The 13649-nt window shown below is 43.2% G+C and overlaps 1 protein-coding gene across 1 annotated transcript in view; it reads right to left on the bottom strand.

Moving 5' to 3' along the window:
• Positions 1 to 852: 852 nt before the first annotated feature.
• Mapk6 (mitogen-activated protein kinase 6) overlaps positions 853 to 13649 on the bottom strand; it is a 23901-nt gene continuing 11104 nt past the window's right edge. The window contains 6 exon segments of the mRNA XM_005347622.3: positions 853 to 2813; positions 2815 to 3048; positions 5048 to 5249; positions 6741 to 6905; positions 8895 to 9039; positions 11297 to 12472. Of these exon segments, the coding sequence (XP_005347679.1) occupies positions 1952 to 2813; positions 2815 to 3048; positions 5048 to 5249; positions 6741 to 6905; positions 8895 to 9039; positions 11297 to 11851 (2163 nt within the window). The 5' untranslated portion in view covers positions 11852 to 12472 and the 3' untranslated portion in view covers positions 853 to 1951.

The raw sequence follows: 13649 nt of genomic DNA, 5'->3' as shown, positions 1-13649 counted from the left end.
AAATGTACTTGCTTCATATGCACGGACCCTGGGTTCAATCCCCAGTAGTACCTAAAATAGGCACGGTGGCTCATGCCTGTAACCCCCACACTTGGGAGGCAGAGGCAGGAAAATCAGAGGTTCAAGGTCAGCCTGGTCAAGACTACTTGAGACCCTGTCTCAAACAAAATGAACAAGAAATACCCAGCCTGGATCCCTACAAAGCAAACATGTTTTATATAGTTATCATCCTCTTCCTCTGAGGGCTTTAAAAGATCAGATCATTAATGGAAATCCACCCACTACTAATACTAGGTTGACACTCAGGAGCAAGTTCCCCAAGGAGAAAGACACCCTGGCTTCCCTCAGATGGGAACATTTTACTTACAGACATACGCTCATGCAGGCGCCAGGTTCGCCTTCCACTCCTCATCCTCCTGCTACCACCTACTGAATGCTGCTAGGTCTGGGGATCAATTTCTAAACAGAGGTGATCTACTGAGAAGTCTCTGCAAGGTTCAACACTTCCTCAGGCTGTAAGAGCTCTGAGCTATGTAAGATTTATTCCATTTGGATGTGTGAAAGTACATTAGCAAGAAGTTTTTGTTAGACAAATACCCACCCCCCCCCACCCCGGTTTCTTTGAGTATTTTGGTTAGGGATGACTAAGCTTTTGACCCTATGAACGTTGGGCATGCGCTCAGCCTGCAGACTGGACACACCTGGTGTTAACTCCCCTCTGAAGAGTGAAGCAGGAGTAGCACCTGCTGTCCGCCTTGTCTGTTTCCTTCACATAGGCTAACCAAAGAGACGCACAGGAGTCAGCAAAACAAAACAGGTGAAATAAGTCTAAAAGATTGGGAAGCAACACGCTACATTTAACCTAATTTTATTCATGCTTGCCTAGGGATGGGGAATAGATCATTCAATAAAAACATACAGTAAAAACGGTGGGGGAGGCTTATCATGTACAATGTTTAAACTACAATAATGATGTACCTTAATTACTTCCATGCACACAAGTCTAACATTACACGTTTTTAAAAAATAAACACAATTAAGACTTCTAGGAGCATTTTATAATAAATTCCTAATTTTTCTTTGTAGATAGATCAAGCACCTCCAAAATACAGATTCCTATACACAGTGAGCACTTTACTTAACGTACATGGACAGCCTCAGGGCAAGCTGACATTATATCATCAACTTGGCAGGCAACAAACCATAGTGCCAAATGGAAAAAAGGGCAGTTGCAAATAAACTTAAAACTAAGTTAACTTTTATAATTAAATACAGAAAATATACTGATTTGCTAAAAATAAATAAATGTGATGTATGTAAGCCTTCACTAAACAGAATGAACACCAGGACATGAATAATGGTGAACGGGTCTCAATGGTTTACTATGGTAAACGCTGGCTAGATAGAGTGCGTATGCCGTGGAGCACTATGGGTGGTTTATGTTTCGCCACATACTTTGTTACCTTGAGGTAGATAACACATGTGTACCAAATTCGGCATTCGTTTTCAGTTGCTGCTGGTATCATGTGTCTTAAGAAATGTGTACAGTATGAAAAGCTTGAAAATACTAATGAATGAAAAATGTTTCAGGAAAAATAGATCTTTTCATGCAATTATGTACAGTCTCACTGTGTAAGTTTCAAGGCAAGGTTTTGTTTCCCGTAAAGCAGGTCACTGGTCTATGAGAATGTCTATTCACCCTACGCATCTTGTCTCCTCCTGCACTGCACTGTTTTGCTCTATTTGTGTATGAGTGTGCAAATGACATGCCAGTTCAAATGAAAACTAACTCACATGTAGAAAAAGTCTGCATTTTACAAACTGAGAACTAAGAAAAAAATCCTTGCAAATAAATGACACCTTCTGATTCAAGTAAAAAAATGACTTCAAACATTAATGATAAAAAGACACAACACATTCCATGAAGAACAAAGAAATGTCTGCTGAGTGTTTAGTTCAGGTGTTTCAGGATGCTGCTGTATGTCTTGTGAGGGATCTGAGGGGACGATTTCATAGCGGAAGGTGTTAACGTGGCCTGGATGGACTTGAGTGGGGACCCCACCGGACTGTGGAACTGCGGGGTGCTTATGGACTCTAGCTGCTTGCTCAGGAGGATCTCCCCACTGCCATTCAGAAGCCCTGCCTCACGTCCTCTCTCCCCACGCTTCCCTTCCTCAACTGGCTCAGTTTCTAGCATTTCAGAATCTTCCTTCCTGTTGAAGAACTTGTCCAAATAGCTGGTGTACGTGTTCTCCTTCTCCACGTGCTCATCCTTCCTGACCTCACAACAGAATTGGCTGATGAGGAAGCACTCCTCCCCACTGCTCACAAACTGGCTGTCCCAAGAGGACTGATACAAGGCCTCCAGCTGAGCCAGATTAGCCATTCCCTTCTCTTGCTTCTCTCGACTCACTGACTTGGATATCAAGCTTTTCAATTCTAGCTGGGACACTGAGCTGTTCAAGTCATTTAACTTGTCAATGACGTCAGCAGGCTCCCGCTGGGAACTGAGCTGTATAGTCCCTGCAATGAAGGAGTCAAAGCCAAAGCCCTGGCTCTTCTCCCTTTCCTTCTCAGCCAGCTGCTGGGATGCTTCCTCCAGCGCTATCTGTGCTTTGACCAATCCGTTCCTCTCACACTTTGACTTGCCTTTCTTATCGGATTTTTCTTTACTTTGCTCTTTCCAGTTAGAAAGATCTATAATAAGTTTGGGCTCATAGTAATGGTTAACTTCACTCTCCCTCCACACCAAGTTATCTAGATATGATGACGACCTTGTTTTGTAGTTACAGGTGTGGCTACACTCCAGATCACTTGTTCTCATGGTGATCTGGGTACTGCCAGCAAGGCTCGGCAGAGTAGCTAGTGTCAAAAGCAGGATCCTCCAGATACTTCTCTCGGTCTCCATCCAAGTATTTTCGAGGATCAACTTGAACTTCTTCTTCATCGGTGACATCAGACAGAGCTCTTGGGTCAAGCTGAACCTCATCGATATCAAAGTTGTTATGAATAGGCCAGTCATGCTCTGAGAACTGACAGTCATGATACCTGAAGAAAACACAGGCATTACTCCATGTGGTGATTTCACTTTCAAATGCACAGTTGTGCCCTGTGGAGTACTGAGTGCTTTCTGTTTTGCCTTAGTTTTTAAGAGCAAGTCCCACTCTAGCCAGGCTGACCTCACGCTTGTACCCACAGTACTGGATTAGCGGTGGACGCTGCCACACCCAGCTCTGAATGTGGGGTGTGTGTGTGTGTTGGGGGAGGGGGGTAACACAAGAGAAAGCCAGAACCTATCGTTTCCACTTGGGAGCTGTGCTACTAATTAAAACACCAGAAGGCAGCATTCGGTGATTGCCAACGGAGTATCAAATTTCATAAGGAAGTTCAGGGCTTCCACCTTAAGCAAGCTGGGTTGCCACTTCTCACCCCCTTTGCTCTCTATTCTCACCCACAGGTAATAATCTAGGAGGCTGGTACATCTGTAATTTTATTCCAGTTTCACATTAACACTTTATGCCCCAAATCAGTACATCTAACTGTGAGCAGATATTTACCAGTCTTGTTTGCATTGGTAATAAGTTACTGAGTAGGGGGAGGCTTTCTGAAATCTGCCACCATCCGTGTGTGCTGTTTCTGCTTGGTGACACAGCCCAGCAGGGCACTATGTCACACCCAAAGGGAAGCAGACTGACACACCAACAGAGGCTGAAGAACGAGAAGGAGTCAAGAGATGTCAGAAAGTAGCTGAGTCTATGAGAACTGTTTTTAGGGGACATAAAGTGACAGTCAGCAGATGTTAGTACACCGATATTGAAGAGGAGAAAACACTTTAGTTAGTTTAACTATTCTGTTTCATCTGGCATGGTCAAGACAGGGTATTTCCCTACAACCTGGGTGGCATCTACCTCTCCAGCCTCCAGACAGATGTCACTAGATTCAGCTTAACTATTTCTTTCCAAACACAGAAACATGAAAACTTAGATCTCACTTGTCAATCTCAGTTCCGGCTATATACCAGATCCCTGAAGACCTTGCCTCTACTGGGTTGTTACAGGCTACCACCCCACTCTTCCAGGCTAGCAGGACTGCACAGCTCCAAATCTCCACAAAGTCAGAAATATAGAGACACAAAGGAGGCTGAGGAGAGCAGCACCTAGAGGATGCTACCTATTCTGCTCACAGCACAGACAAGCCCTCTCCCTGAACCTGTTCTAAGCTTTTATGTCATCTGGAAAAAAATTCAGCTGTCACAGGTACAGAAGAATTGAAGACACTCTCTATTCTGACATTGAGTCACCTAACCAGGTAAGGTTGAGTCTTGAGATCCAGGAAAAAGTGCATATTTATCTCAGAGCTTTGGGTTTTATCCTCATGATGAAAAAACATTGGGTGTGTAATTAAAATGGTTTTTAAAAAATTGAATGACTTAGCCAGATAGTGGTGGAACACACCTTTAATCCCAGCACTCGAGAGACAGGAGGGTCTCTGAATTCGAGATCAGCCTGATCTACAAGAGTTAGTTTCAGGACTAACTATACAGAGAAATCCTTCTCAAAAAAAAAAAAAAAAAAAAAACAACAAGGGGCTGGAGAGATGGCTCAGAGGTTGAGAGCATTGCCTGCTCTTCCAAAGGTCCTGAGTTCAATTCCCAGCAACCACATGGTGGCTCACAACCATCTGTAATGGGGTCTGGTGCCCTCTTCTGGCCTGCAGGCATACACACAGACAGAATATTGTATACATAATAAATAAATAAATATTTAAAACAAAAACAAACAAAAAATTGAATGACTTTATAAAATTAGTTGTAAATATTCAGATTTTCAACCAGTTTACGATTTTAATTAGCACGCTTTCATGACTGCTCTCATCATTTCCTCACCAGGACCCAGTGCTGATTCCACAGATGCTAGTTAGACAGAGACTTAACACAAAGCCGAAAGGCATCCTTATTAAAATGTGAAGACAGCCATAAACATGAGCACACAGCATACAGCATATGGTGCATTGAAAATAAATGTTTTCTAACTTAGGATGAGCTTACCTTTCCCAGTTATAAATGTGACTGTGTGTTTCATCCATAAGCAGAATATCATCAACTTCATCTTCTATGTGGAAAGGATGGCTTGAAATGGGCTCATCCGTTGGAAAGGAGTAGATGCTCATGTAAGGGTGGGAAAGTGCTTCCTCTGCTGTCAGCCGGTCCATGGGGCTGAACGTCAGAATCTGCTCCAGGAAATCCAGTGCTAAGGGAAAGAGGAAAGGTTTACAGCCTGTCCATCTGAAAAAAAAAACAAACTGAAAATGCTACTTTCATTTAATATGTGTTTAGGTAAGCATGGTGGTGTACATTTTGGTGCTGGGATAGGGCTTTTTCAAAACAGGGTTTCTCTCTGTAGCCCTGGCTGTCTTAGAACTCACTTTGTAGAGACCAGGGTGGCCTTGAACTAAGAGATCCGCCTGCCTCCCAAGTACTGGGATGAAAGGGGTGCATCTCTGACTACATAATTCTGATACCTTGATATATCCGACTATCACGTGTGCGTGTACATACTCAGTGTGATGCTGGGGGTCAAACAGAAGGCCTGAGCATGCTAGGCAAGTGATCTACCACTGAGCCAAACTCAGCTAAGTATTTTTCCCTTTCCTCAAGAGAAGGTTACTTTATTACAGAGAACTACAAAAGCGGAAGATTTCTGATCAAATATGTTACTCCACTGAGATGAGAAATGAATAGAAACTTCAAGACTGTACAAACTCTTACATCTAGTACTTCTTGCTCCCAATAGTAAATCACAAATTCTTACATGTTTTGTTCATTTGGATTAATACGTGGGCAAACACTATTTTACTCTTTCTTCCTTGCCATAAAGATCTCTGCCTTCTCCGGACCCAATCCTTCTATCTAAATTTAGGCCAGGGAGATGGCTCAGGGAGTAAAGATGCTTGCTGCCAGCCTGACAACCCAGGTTTGATTCCTGCACTCTCACGGCAACAGCTGACAACCCACTCTTCTTGCAAGCGATCCTGGGACTTCCACGTGTGCCTCTGCACACACTCTCCTGACTTCCACATGTGTGCCTTTGCACACACTCTCCTGACCTCCACATGTGTGCCTTTGCACACACTCTCCTGACCTCCACATGTGTGCCTTTGCACACGCACATTAAACTTTTTAAAGAAAAGTGGTTGTTTGATTTTATTTTAGAACATGGAGGTCTGTGTGTGACATGCATGCCTAATGCTCATGGAGGTCAGAAGAAAGGGTATCAATCTCTTGGAAGTATCAGTTGTAAGTCATTATGTGGGTGCTGGAAATTGAGCCTGGGTCCTCTGGGGAAACAGCCAGTGGTATTAACCACCAAGCCATCTCTACAGCTCCATAAAATATTTTAATACAAAAAATGAGTCATATTCACAAAAATGCCTGATTAGTGTGTAACACTCACAGAACTCAATTACAGCTAATTGAGAACCAGTCATTCGATATGCTTACCCACAGTTAAATGGGAAGATTAAATTGGAAAACGGGTTTAGAATCGGGGGATGGGTTTTTCTAAACTTCTAGAAAGCAAAGAAATATACTATAGTCCAAGGGCCAGGTCAAGAGGAATGCCAGAGTTAAGGCCTGGGTCCACCTAAAGTCCTACAGACTCTGGGAAAAGACACAAACCTCAAGATGGAAACAGGTTCACGCCTCTGTACTCCAGAGACTGACAGTTAAGTCACTACCTTACCTTCTCGACTAATTCCCGGAAGCAGCTGAGTTAGCGGTTTGTGTGGCTCAGTCATGTCGTTTCTAATGTAAACTGGAATCACACTGAGAAGCTCCTGACGATCTTCCTCATGCACAACAGGAATCGATTCTAAGATCAGTTGCATCTGTTCAAGTTCATGTGCACCTGAGTGAAATCCAGACACCAGAGTGTAAGCAAATCACCCACAGTGCCCACTTTCCCAGAAATAAGTACATCCACAGATTCTCTGAGAATCTTCCCTTCCAGAAGTCAACACCTCTCTTGCAGAGTCTGAGCTGTCCTTGATGACCTGTTTTTAGCATGAGGCTGAAATGACAGTGTGTAAGTTCTGAGGAAAATCACAAGGTAGTTCATGCTTATGGTCAGCTCATTCTTTTAAATAAAGGTGTCTTACTATTCAATTAGTAAATAAAAAATTCTTCACCAAATGATTCAGGGACAACTGGACCATCCATAGGCAAAGTAATAAAATTAGACCCCTGCCCTCACATCATACACACAAACCAACCCAAAACAAATCCTGATCTAAATGTAAACAGCTAAAACTATAAAATGCTTCGAAGAAAACATGGAAGTAAATATTGTACAGAATGGTTTCTCAGATATGCTATACTAACACAAAAGATGGATTGGTTGGCCTTCAGCAGAACTAATGTTCCGTGCTTCAAAAGACACTGCACACAGCATAGGAGAAAATAGAAAGTATATCTGATAGACTCCATGTCCACAGTATATAAAGAATTCTTAAAAATGCAAATGATAATTCAAAGAAAAGCAAACAAATGATTTGGATATTCTACAAAAAAGATATTACAACGGCCAATAAGAGTCTGGGCATGGTGGCTCACACTTGTAATTCTAGCAGCCATGAGGCTGAGGCAGGAGGACTGCCTCAGGAGTTCAATGCCAATGAGCTACAGTGTAAGATCCTATACTAACAAAGAGGTCAGTAAGCACCTTGAGCTATCCTTTTTTCACACCACCAGGATGACTGCACTCAAAGACAGCGCTCTAAAGTGCTGGTGACAATGTAAACAGAACTGTCTCATTCTCAGGTGACTGACTGGGGAATGTACAACACACAGCTGCTTAAAGAAACTGATCTCCAAAAATTTAGCCTAAATTACCGTCTTATGCCTAGGCATGGATGGATACCCAAGAGAACTGAACACATGCTCATACAAAAATCAGTACACAAGCGTTCATGGCAGCATTGTTCATAAGGGCCAAAAAGTAAAACTCAAAACATTCACCAACTGACGAATGAAAAAACAAGGCCCTATATTCATACAGGGAATAGCATCTGGCATATGCCAACACTGGTATGTACTACATGAATGAACCACAAACACTGTGATGAGAAAGCAGCTTGTCACAGAGCCTGGTACATGGTTTCATCCATGTGAAATGTCTAAAAGGGGCAATCCATAGAAAGAATGAGTGGGTGCAGGAGCTGGGGAAAGGGATAACCATGGTCAGAGGGTCATTTTCAGAAGGACGGAGATGCTCGAGAATCAGACATAACCGCATACATTTATGAACACACCCAACTACACAATTTTCTGCAGTGCTTGGTTTTGAACCAGAGGCTCTATGAGTGCTAGGCAGATACTCTAAATCAAGCCACATCTCCAGCTGAAACACACCCTTTAAATGGGTGAACTGTATGGTATGTAAACTAGGTATGTTTTTCTTAAAACATATTGGCTTTTTCCTTTGTCTTTTAAGGGATAAGAGTTTCCACACTGCGAGGGCACTCCTATTGTCCAAATGAAACCTGGAGAAGAGAACAACAGAAATCTGTAGGATTTTCAACAGTAAACTTACCAGGAAATGGCTAATTTAACTCAGATATGACTTACCACAGACCTCCAACCAAGAGTATGGATCCACAAAACACTGAGTTTAGAAATAAGCTGGCACATAATAGAACACTAGAGTTCTAACTAGATACTAGAGCAATTTAATGAATCTGTTAACACATTTTCTCATTTCTTAAGTAATATAAACACTGTTTTATCTTTGCATTTGAATATTCCAGACTACATTAAGTTCTTTGAAATCTTACAGAACCTTGCCTTAGAGAAAAATACAAAATGACTTCTGGTCCACTTTTCCCCACATAATACTGACCTGCAAAGAGGGTTTTACCAGTCAGCATTTCAGCAAAGATGCAGCCTGCAGCCCACATGTCAATGGCTTTAGTATAATTATTAGGAGAAAGTAAAAGTTGTGGAGATCTGTACCATTTGGTAACCAATCCTTCAGAAAGATGACCCTGGAAAAGAAACACCAAACAGACTTCAATTTCCCTTACTTTAGGGGTGGGAGGGGAAGATTCATCCCCCAAAAGAGCCATAAAATCAATTACTGTTGATTTCTAAGCCCATTTTCAAAGCTCTTACCAGCTAGAGGCCGCAACATTCCCTTAGAGATGGATATGCCACCCCTCTGATGACAAAACGTGCAGAACAAAATACACCATAAGGCCTTGATGCCAACTCTAGGCCAAGTTCAACTTGTTTCAGAAGAGAAACAAGTTCTCAATCCAAGTTTTAACATAATTAAGGAGCAGGCATGCTTCGGATCAGAAGGAAAGGTAGGGGAGAGAGCTGCAGCTCCTAGTTATCACACTGATTCCCCCACCACCACACCACACTCCTAACCAATATCCACACGACCTTGCTCCACCTTCAGAACAATACAGAGACACTCACTGTACTGGTGGATATTGTTTGGAAGGTCAGAGCACTGAACAGATCGTGGGTCTGCTTAAGGACACACCTAGGTGAGTCCAGGGATGCCAAGTAAAGGTCTGCGTGTGCCTCCTTCCAGTGCTCAGCGGGGACTCGACCCCTATGTTAAAAGTTGTTTATTAATCTATGTGGGTGAGGGAGGGGGGAGAGGAGCCAGCAACCACACACCCAATGCAAGTGTTGAGGTAAGAGAAGAGCTTGGAAGAATCCACCTCTTCTACAGTGTAGGTTCCAGGGACTGAACTAAGTTATCAGGCTTGCTATAAGGAGCCTTTCTGCTGAGAAATCTCATAGTCCGCCCCCCCCCTTTACTAATAGATTGAAGATAAACAGTTAAGACAACACACACGGATGAAGATTTGTTTCAGACATGGGCTATGGAATGCCAAGTAATAGTACTTGCTCTCAGGGGTTCTTTGTCACCAAATCAGTTCTACTTTTTACTTTATTGAGACAAAGTTTCACTATGTAGCCCTAGTTGGCCTGGAACTCGATGTGTAGGCCAGAGTGGCCTTGACTTACACGAATTTACCTGTCTCTGCTTCCTGAGCACTGGGATTAAAGGTATACACAACCATTCCCAGCTCACTTTTATATTTTAAATATCAAGATTCTACCTGAGATTTCAATTTAAAATCAAAAGGCCTGAGTTCTCCTTGGAAGAAACTATTAAGTTCTTTTTTTTAAAATATTTATTTATTTATTATGTATACAATATTCTGTCTGTGTCTATGCTTGACGGCCAGAAGAGGGCACCAGACCCCATTACAGATGGTTGTGAGCCACCATGTGGTTGCTGGGAATTGAACTCAGGACCTTTGGAAGAGCAGGCGATGCTCTTAACCTCTGAGCCATCTCTCCAGCCCCACTATTAAGTTCTTATGTGAAAAAAAGTTGCTTATAAAGGGAAGCTGCTATGAATATATAAATATTATACTTTGAGATAACTAAATAAGAACTTCAATTATAATAAATAACTCCATATGGCAGCACATACTTGGAACCCCAGTATTTAGGAGGCTGCAGATAGTGAGTCTGAGGTTAGCCTAGGCTATACACTAGAGTCCAAGGCAGCCTGATTAAATAGCAAGTGCTGTTCTTTTGAAAAACTACAACTCCCAGACTCCTCCTGGACTATGGATACCTGTGCGCACACCTGCACGCAGGTATGGGACATCCTTCCCAGATACCCTTGCGCTCCCCGTTAAAAGGCAGGGCCACACGAGGCTCTCTCTCGTTTTGCCTTTCCTCGTGTGTCCTGCACGTCCCTCTGCCCTTCTGTGTTTCCCTCCCCCATTAAAGTGGACCCACGTGGGAGCCGCCGTGTCGTGTCTGTGTTTGTTCCGCCGTGTGTGTCTGTCCTGTGCCCCGTGTTTAAGAAGAACACCCCTGCATTTATTTCTTTTTTTTAAGAAGAACAGCAAGACCCAGTCTCAAAAAAAAAAGGCCAGGCTGTGGTAGCACTACCCTTTAGTTCCAGCACTCAGGAGGCAAAGATAGGTGGAACTCTGTGAGTTTGAGGCTAGCCTTGTCTTACAGAGCTAGTTCCAGTTCAGCCAAAACTACACAAAGAAACCCTGTCCCAAAAACCAAACAAACAAAGTCATACCCTTCAGAACTTCACTACTAACACACAGCCATGCACTTTGAGAAAGTTATATGTAACTAGGATTCCATTTGACCTTCGGTTCAAACCCTGGAAATTATGAATGAAAGCAGACCTGCACCAGAAAAAGACACACCAGCTGAGAGGCTGGGTGGAGACAGCTTTCCACGTACCTTATGGGAATAATGAGGATCCATGATCCGTGCCAGACCAAAGTCACCTATCTTCAGCACCAAGTCTTCAGTGTTAATGAAAAGATTAGCTGGCTTGAGATCTCTGTGCAGTACGTTTGCAGAATGGATATACTTGAGCCCACGTAGCAGCTGATACATGAAAAGCCTGGCATGCTCTTCCAGTAAAGGGCCCTGCTCTAGCACGTTTGCCAAGTCTGTCTCCATGTACTCCTGAACAATGTAGACGCTGTTCAGCTCCGTGAGAGAGCCCACATCGTCTGTTAACTGGCTTCCACTGGGACCAAGAATTTCAAACACTTTCACAATGTTATCGTGGTCAAGTCTTCTAATAATTTTGATTTCACGGAGAGCATGTTTGACGCTCTGGGGATCGGTGAGAACAATTTTCTTGATGGCTACTCTTTTGTCACAGTCATTGTCGACAGCGGAAAAAACCAAGCCATTGCCTCCACAGCCCAACGGTTTTAAGTCCATGTACCTAGAGCCCAGATCAAAACCATGAATGTTCATAAGACTTTCAAATTTCTCTGCCATTTTGAAACCCTTACAATCGCCTTTTCCTTTCAAATTGTTGAACTTGTGTAAACAAGGAAGAAAACTGGCATCAAAAGGAAAGATCTCTCAAAAAGGGAGAAAAACAATTCCGTTTCCACAGCACGATGGTTTCTTGATGTTCATTGCAGACGGACGCCAACCAGGCCCGCTGAGTTCCCCTCAGACTTAAAGCTCAAAAATCTCTATTCATACTGAGAATTAAAAAGATTGCAGTGCTCATAGTTCAAGGAAGGACAGCAACTCTGCAGACATTTAAAGAAACACTCAAGAAACTCAAACGGAATGAAATGACATACTATGCACTCAGATATACTATGCTAACTGACTTAACATGGGACAAAACTGTGAATAAATATGCACCCGGCAGGCCTCCGTGGACATCCTCTCACAGTGCAGATACATTCAGTGTTGGACTGGTCCTGAGCAGCATCCTAAGGCGCTGGGAAGCACTAGTTCCCTTTGCTTCCTCTTCCTTTGTTGCTGTTTTTCAACAGGAAGCCCTGGTGACGTTGGCTGACAGGTATCTTTTGTTAGTGATCAGGTGGCTCCAGCTCACCACAATCACAATCAAAGCTACCGTCCATCTTACTCTGCTACAACCTGGGATGAAAAGAAGAGGAGAAAAATCACTAGAGGAAACACTTCGTATCTGTGCAATGGCATGGCAGCGGGGCATTTAGCACGGAAGGACTAGAGCAAGAATGGTGGCACCTGCCTATAATCTGGGAAGCCTGAGGTAAGAAGATTGTTTGGGAGTTCCAGGACAGCATGCGCTGTGGAGTGCCTCCATCTCTGTCTTGTCTGTCTCTCTATCCATTCATCACACACTTAGCCAAGTGGTAAGTTTCCTAGACCTCACAGCATTGAAATCTCTGGAATAGGCTCATCAGGTTGGCATTTCAGTGAGCAAGGGGCTTGATGTAAAAACATTGAGACCTAGGTTCAAATCCTCAGACCCATGTAAAAAACTTGTAGCCCAGCATTGTGTGCAGAAGTAGGGAGGGCCACTGGACCCTGTTTCAGGGGCAGAAGTCAAGAATAGAGCAGGATACCAAACATCCTCTTCTGGCCTCTGAATGTACACAAGCATCTGTTTCCACACACAGGTACACAAATACAACACATGAAATGCCAACCGGTATGGGAAACTTCATAATATTTTTATAGAAATGAGAGTAAAGCTCATTTAAAAGGGAAGATTTTAGTAGCACTTTTCTTAGTTGGAGCATTGTATTATTATCTATGTCAGTATCCAGTAAGCAAAGTCCAGCAGCACAGGATGAATTGCAGAACACGTCTTAAGCTGGTCAAAGAGTGAGTGTAGGCAGCTGGCTCAGGAGACCGACACCACTGACTGCCAGAGAAACCCGACTATCTTAACATTTCCAACTAGAAGAACTTTGGGGTGGGGTTGCCTGCATGCACGTATGTGTATGCCAGCATGATCGCCTTTACAAGAAGGCTGAGGAGCATCAGTCCTCATGCTTGATGGCAGGCTCTTTACTCACGCCATCTCCAGGCCCTAGGAAACTTTAGTATTCAATTAACATCAAGTCTGAGGAGAAATGCAAAAAAGAAAAACAACAGAATATTGATACAGTATTGGTGGAAGTTTAAACTAGTAAAAGAAAGCAGGGCATGGTGGTGCATGCTTGTAAGACAGAGGCAGATGGATCTCTTCTGAGTTCAAAGTCAGGGGTTGGGGATTTAGCTCAGTGGTAGAGCGCTTGCCTAGCAAGCGCAAGGCCCTGGGTTCGGTCCTCAGCTTCAGAAAAAA

The sequence above is a fragment of the Microtus ochrogaster genome, chromosome 5, assembly GCF_000317375.1.
Source record: "Microtus ochrogaster isolate Prairie Vole_2 chromosome 5, MicOch1.0, whole genome shotgun sequence".
Taxonomy (NCBI): domain Eukaryota; kingdom Metazoa; phylum Chordata; class Mammalia; order Rodentia; family Cricetidae; genus Microtus; species Microtus ochrogaster.
The sequence above is the reverse complement of the archived record's forward strand: the minus strand, read 5'-3'. Positions and strand labels throughout refer to the sequence as shown.